The sequence below is a fragment of the Mus caroli genome, chromosome 6, assembly GCF_900094665.2.
Source record: "Mus caroli chromosome 6, CAROLI_EIJ_v1.1, whole genome shotgun sequence".
Taxonomy (NCBI): Eukaryota; Metazoa; Chordata; class Mammalia; order Rodentia; family Muridae; genus Mus; species Mus caroli.
The window spans coordinates 28,636,696-28,643,923 of NC_034575.1; the positions used below are offsets into that span (position 1 = coordinate 28,636,696).

Sequence of the window (7,228 nt, forward strand, 5' to 3'; positions counted from 1 at the left end):
TGGCTCTCTGGCTCTCTGGCTCTCTGGCTCTCTGGCTCTGGCTCAAGCAATTATTCTCATCCAGTTGTCAGTAGCCATCATTATGGTGGTGAGATATTTACAGAAACATTGGCTGCATCTTTAGCACACTTTCCACATTTCAAGGCCAGCCACAAGCCAGCCAGACTCCTCCTAGTATCATTCTGGTGTCTATAATTTCTGTGTCCTCCTGTCTCCCTTCCTAGGGTTCCTAGCAAGCCTGCTTAAATGTCTCCTCCTGTTTGCTGAAGAAAGTTAGGAAGATACACAAGATCTTAAAAGAATGTTCAAGTCCCTTAGTTGACAGTTTTTGGCAAATAAATACCCAATATTCTTTAGATCCATATATGGCATTATTCTCTTTCTATCATATACTGTGCACACAGTGTAATAATAGTTTATTTGAGCCAACTACATATCATCACTAAAAATATTCACACCAAACAGTTTCTGTGGTATTAAGAGTTCTCTATTGAATAATTTCTAATGGCTCTATAGTGTTGATGTGGTTCAATTTAGTAAATCAGAGAGTTTAAAAATAAATCTGCAGCCAGGCATCTCGCTAAGGTTACTTTAACACATAAGACTCTTCCACAGGCTCTTTCACACATACACAAATCCTCAAAGGAATGACTTTGTGTGTGAAATGGTTATAGCTGTCAATCAGTTATTCTCCATGTCATGGTCTCTATGCGTCTTCCAGGTTGTTAGGGGGTGATTATGGATTCCTGTCAAATGAGATGTCTACTATGTATTCAACATGAGGCAGTTTGTATTTTTCTAAGTCTATTGCTCTCCTGTCTGAGGAGGTTAAGCAAATGTCACTGATCCGGAGGGAAGAGGACCAGCATGCAGTGCCTGGGGCCCACAGACCTGCACACATGGATTAGACTTCTGCATAAATACACTTGTCTTGATTGTCACATTCCACCCAGGGTTAGACCTGCATGCATAAAAATGGCTCCAAGCCTGGCTTTCAAAGCTCTTTGCTTCCCCTGTTGCTTTGTAGCCTCCCAGCTCGGAGACATACTATGTGTTATATCTATCAAAGGTGATTAAGGGGCTGGAAAAGTTGATTTATAAGGACATTTTAAGAAAAGTAGATATTTGCAGCCTAGCCCAAGGGAAGATATTATAGATGTTTGCTGTTCTCACATCATGAAGGAGACTTCATTTTGCTTTTCCCAGTAACTAGATTTTAAGGACAGCCAAATTCAGAGGAAGTTTTCTCAGGATGACCTCACTTATGCTAATTAGATGATCTGGTCAGTCAGAAATTGCGTTTAGCAACGACTAGCAAAGTAGAAATAGCAGCAGCTCAAACAATAAGGCTTTCATTTTCTCTTCTCTGACACAAAGCCCAGAAGTGTATTGTCTGGGGCTGCAGTGTGGCACCTGTGATGTCACAAATATGCTTGCACCATCTATCTTTAGGCTCCATTATTCTTAGCAATGACTTCCTCTCGCAGAGTCTCCTGCTGTCTCAGAAGAGCCACTGTATCTCAGCTGCTATGGCTGCATGCCAGACAGGGGATAGAGAAAAGTGGTCTTTGTCCACAATGATCACTTCAGAGAGTTGTCTCCTACACAGCTCTGATTTCCTATCACATAGCACTCAGAACTACATCTCCAAGAGGGATGGGGAGATTTGGTGAGATTGTTTGTTTGTTCTATCATTTTGACATTGGGCACATTTTCACCCACAACAATATGAAGGGCCTTTTACTAGGCAGAATTGGAATAAGGAGCACTAGGTAGGAGACCAGGGTTTTCTGTCATAGGAATTCACCTCTATAGTTAACTGTATTGCTGGAAGGTTCCATCTGCAATACTATCCCTGGGACTTACCTCCCACTGCTCACTCTTATCTAGTGCACTTATCAGCACATACCTTGAGTCATTTATAAATAACTAGCCTTCCCAATAGCCCTAAGAAAAATAATAACTAAAACTTGATAGTTTCCAGCTGTCTCCTGAGAGGCTCTGCCAGTGCCTGACAAATACAGAAGTGGATGCTCACAGCCACCTAGTGGCCTGAGCACAGGGTCTCCAATGGAGGAGCTAGAGAAAGGACCCAAAGAGTTGAAGGGGTTTGCAGACCCATAGGAGGAACAACAATGTGAACCAACCAGTACTTCCCAGAGCTCCCAGGGACTAAACCACCAACCAAAGTACACATGGAAGGACTCATGACTCCAGCTGCATATGTAGCAGAGGATGGCCTTGTGGGACATCAATGAGAGGAGAGGCCTTTGGTCTTGTGAAGGCTCAGTGCCCCAGTGTAGGGGACTTCCAGGACAGGGAAGCAGGAGTGGGTGGGTTATTGAGCAGGGGGAGGGGGGAAGGGATGGGGGGTGTGGAGGGGAAATGAGGAAAGGGGATAACATTTGAAATGTAAATAAAGAAAACATCTAATAAAAAGCATTTTTAAAAACTTAATGGTTTCTGTTAAGCAATTCAGGCATTGTGTTATATGCTTAAATATCCCTGGCAGGGGGTGAAGACAAGAAACACATTTCAGTGTGAGTTGCTGGTGGTAAAACTGGTGGATGGGCATATAGAGACTGTGTTTTTATGATTATTGATATCTTCCCAGTGAAAAGTTTTCAAAACTACCTTACCTGGTCCTCACTTTACTGCAGAAAAGGTCGGTGCCATCACTACCAGAAGTATCACATGGGGAATTTCAGCATCACATATTCAGCAAGCAACAGACTAAGGCTTCATACCTGGTTTTCTCAACTTAGAAACCTGGGCACTAATTTTTACCCAAGCATCACTTGGAAGCTAGTTAGAGATGTGGCATTTGGAGGGTCAGTCACCCTCAAGTGCCTTTCCTCAGACCACAGGTAGTGTCTGTCAACATGCTCAAGTTTCCCCTGCACGGTTTAGTGTGCTCTGTTGTCCCTTTCACCACAGCATACCCAAATCAGCCCCTTACCTCAAGAGCATCCTTTCTGCTGAAATGATGTAGTAATGTCAGACACCGTTAGCAGCACTTCAGTCACCACAGGGTTTCTGTCTCGGTGCTAGATCTGGGGCTGGATTTTAAGTTCTGTTTGTCTCTGGTACTAGATCTTAAGTGCCTGTGAAACCGGATAACATATGAAATGTAAAAAAGAAAGAATTTGTTTTATTGTATTTCATATTACTACTCACTACTTACTCAAAGCTTAAATTGTGTTTTTCTGTTCAAATATCGCCCCCACATCTGTTCACTAAGATGCTTTGAGTTTTTAAAGCCTTAGGACTTAGAAAAGGCTCAAGGCACCTCTTTCAGCCTCCTCTGCTGTTAGCTCTGCTTATCCACATGTGTAACTTAACTCCAAGTGAGCTCTCCTCATATTAGCAGCCTGTCCCTCTTCTCTCTTTCTCTCCCTCTTCCTCTCTTCTCCTCTTCTCCCTTAAAAAAATCATGAAATTTTCATCCCTGCTGTGTCTGAGCCAGGTGGTCTCGAGAGTCCCTTCCTGACCTGTCCTTTATTGCGCCATGTAACTTCCTCACCCCCAGAGCATTTGGGAAACCCCGTGAGTTAAAGGAGCCACACCTTGCTTTTGCATGACCCTATGCTTGTTCCTCCAAGCATACATTGATGCTTATATTTTATTTGCTTCAGACTCTTTTTAACCTAAGTGCATGAAACCTGTCTCCATCCTTTACCAAGCAATAAGTGAGGCATGGTTTGTTTGTTTTTCAGGGCAGCCTTTGGCAAGGAGTCTGAAGTCCTGATTGGAAACCTTGGTGACAAACTCATTCCTCCACAAGACATTCTCCGTGACGTTAGTGACCTCAAAGCCTTGGCCAACATGCACGAAAGCCTGGAATGGCTGGCAGGTCGAACAAAGTCAGCTTTCTCCAACCTTTCTACATCCCAGAGTAAGTGCCTTGGGGGCCGGGGGGAGCTGCAGGATGATAGCAGAGCTGGTCCAAGTGCTTTTATTTGGAATAGGAGTGTGTTGCCTGTCATCTGATGAAGCATGACCCAGACTGTCAGAGCCATGTTTGAATTCTGTTCATACTGCGTCTTCTCTTCCTTTGAGATTCTGGGGAAGAACTCATCTCAGCTTCCCTCTGTGGGGTAGGAGGAGCCAGAAAAGGCTCATGTCACAGGGCTCCTTATTCAATCCTAGAAACACTACACCCTGGACTATGGAAACACTGGGTCTCAAGAGCAGAAAGCAATCCCTTTGTCTTCCTTCCAGCAACTTCTCCAAGAGCCTGGGTGCATGGCTGCGTTCCTTCTCTAACAAGAGGAAAGCTGATAAAAATGTATCTAAAAAGAGAATAGTAGAAGGGCTTGAAATAGAAAACAGAAGTAATAAGGACCACAATCGTTCAGGAGAAAAAAAAAGAGTGCGTGCTGAGAAATACCAGTTACAGATTTTTAAGATACTGAGAATTAGGGTATGAAATGAAAATGAGAATCCTTTTTATATCAAGGATCAATGCTTCAAAGAAAAATAATTAGAAAACTTTAAGGCACATAAACTTTAATTACTATAGAATAAATGCTTTTATGAAGATTTATTTTATGTGTGTGTGTGTTTCCTGCATTTGTATGTTTACCATATGTATGCCTAGTACCTGTGGAGACCAAAGAAATTACAAGGTCCCCTGGAAGTGGAGTTATAGGTGGCTATGAGCTACCATGTAGGTGCTGGAAACAGAACCCAGGCTCTCTGGAAGGGCAAGTGCTAGGACATCACTGTGGCCACTACTAATACATGCTTCTTAGAAAGCAGCGGCTCAAGAGTACGCACGATGTAAAACAGAGACCGAGGAAAACTAGGATGGACAAAGAAGAAAGCAAGTTTAGATGTGTGAGTGGAGGGATTGAATCTGAATAAGGAAAAGCAAACTTGGGAAAGAGCAGTGAGATCATCCTGTCAGGGCCAGCAGTCGGAGGGTCATCAGGAGGGACGGCCATGTTTAGCATGACTGAGCTGCGAGTAGTGACGTACTATCAGTGTCCTTTGAGAAGTTATTGCTTTACGGTAATCACAATTGCAGCAGTTATTGTTTTACAGTAATCACAATTGCAGCCTAGAAGTGGAAAAGGAATGGATAAAATCACTAAATTGTTCCTTGAAACACAGGCCCACAGGCAGAGTCTGTGAGATCCCGGGAAGGCTCATTGCTTGTGCCCTCTGGTGCTGGGCACTTTCCCTCTCCACAGCTGATGCAGAGCAGAAGAGGGTGGGGACAAAGAGTGTGGTTAGCAACTCTGTCAAAGAGTCACTTACACTTTAAGGAAAATATTTTCATCCAATTATAAAATTACACATGTTAATTCTCAGAAGTCTGCACAGATAGAAACTGTACCGGTTTAGGGTAGTTTGGGCATGGTACATTTGAGCAGTCTGCATCAAGAGCTGTCTATGAAAGGCTACTGCAGCTCTACAGTTCCATAATCACAGTTCTGTCTCAAGCAGCCACTGAAGTCAACCTTTTCTCTCCTAGACCTATTCTGTCCTTCCTCTCTCTGAAAATTGAGAGCTAATTTTCTCTTTAATAACTGCAAACTGCTCTGAATAGGGACCAGGTGCAGCTTTTCCTGGTTTCTTTTGGCTCCTGTGAATACAGGTATATTTCTCAGTGATGTTTAGAAGGGATCTGTTTGTTTTGTGGCAGAGCTATAGCTGGAGCTATAGCTATAAATATATACATATACATATATATATATACATATATATATATATACACACACACACATACACATTATATATGTAATATCTAACATTTTATATACATTTTTAAATTTCGAGTGGCACAGCATATTGGACTTATAGTCCATCCATTCTCAACGGGTTTCATGAGACAAAACAATTTGTAACCTCTAAAGCTAGTCACTGCATGATTCAGACAGGCTAAGCTAACTTGGCATTAACTGTTTTCTAAAGGAGGGAAGATGCTCTCTGAGTTACACTTAACTTTGTAATTGCTCAATTTAGCTGTTGTGTTCATGTCACTGAGAGTACCCAGTGGAGATGATGTCTAATTCACATCTTTAATCATCTCTGTTATTCTGACAAAGATATCTTCTCTGCAGCCATTACTGCTGTGTCTCGTGTACTCAGTTCCATTTTATAACACAGGTTGCACCTTCTCAGCTCCTTTCAGGGTGATTATTCCACCCAGTGAGTGATTTAACTAACTGTCATGGTTTTAAAACTCAGTTCAAACCCAAGTGAACTATAATCACTACTTCTGGTGTAAACCTGGTGTATCTTGTTAGCAGTCAGCCCGGTTCATCCCCGCTTGCCAGCTCTGTGACTTCCAAGAGACATGCCCATTGACGTCTGCCATCTGAACAAAGGAGATTCTGCTAATGGCCTACTTTGATTGTTCCATGTCAGTGTGACTCTCCTACAGTTATAAAGGACAGCTCTTTATTTTTGTCTTGAAAAGCGAACCAAAAGATTACAACATCTTGAGTACTTCCAGACCAAGAGATACTGTGAAGATGATACCTAGCAAGATGGTGGGGGTGGGGGCAGGATTCAGGCTTATTTCTTGTTCTACACCCTGGTAACTATTTGCTATGGTAAATGTCAGGTTGTATTAAACTTACAACTGTAATGGACTAGAGACAGGTGGCAGAAAGTCATTGTCATAGTAAGCATCTCTTTACTCAAGGACAGCAGGATCCTCATCCACCTGAAACATGTCATGGCCTCCTGAGGAGAGTATCACCTATTGGTGGCACAGTATGGTTGGTCACACATGATCCAGGAGATCAGAGTGAGTGGCATTCCCAAGGCTAATTTTTTTTTCTATTTCCTGTCACTCCATCTCTGTTACATCCAAAAGGGTCTTCTCCCCTTTTCTAAATGCTGACTGCAGAAAACATTGCTTTCACTTTTGAACTTCTACGTTCCATAGGTAGTTGCTGTTCCATCTCCTGAGCAGACAAGCCTATGAAATGTGGCAAACAACACATGTGATAAGGGGCTGATAGGCAGGGTCCATCTCCTATGGATATATTCTCTCCCTCAATCCTCGCTACACCCGCTCCCCTTAAGTTGTAGAATAAAACAGTTGTAGAATAAAAATAACTCACTAGTTCAGAGAGCTAGCTCGCTACTCTGACAGAGGACTTGAGTCTGGTTCCAAACAAGCAGCTCACAGTAACTCCAGCTCCAGGGGATTCTACCTTCTCCTCTGGCTCTGTGTGTGTGTGTGTGTGTGTGTGTGTGTGTGTGTGTGTGT

The 7,228-nt window shown here is 42.8% G+C and overlaps 1 protein-coding gene across 2 annotated transcripts in view; it reads left to right on the forward strand.

The window, feature by feature from the left end:
- The window catches only part of Exoc4 (exocyst complex component 4), a 702,198-nt gene that overhangs the window by 583,732 nt on the left and 111,238 nt on the right, over positions 1 to 7,228 (forward strand). For both annotated transcript variants that reach the window (XM_021164590.2, XM_021164588.2), the window contains exon 14: positions 3,717 to 3,895. In XM_021164590.2, the coding sequence (XP_021020249.1) occupies positions 3,717 to 3,895 (179 nt within the window). The remainder of the gene's footprint in view (positions 1 to 3,716; positions 3,896 to 7,228) is intronic.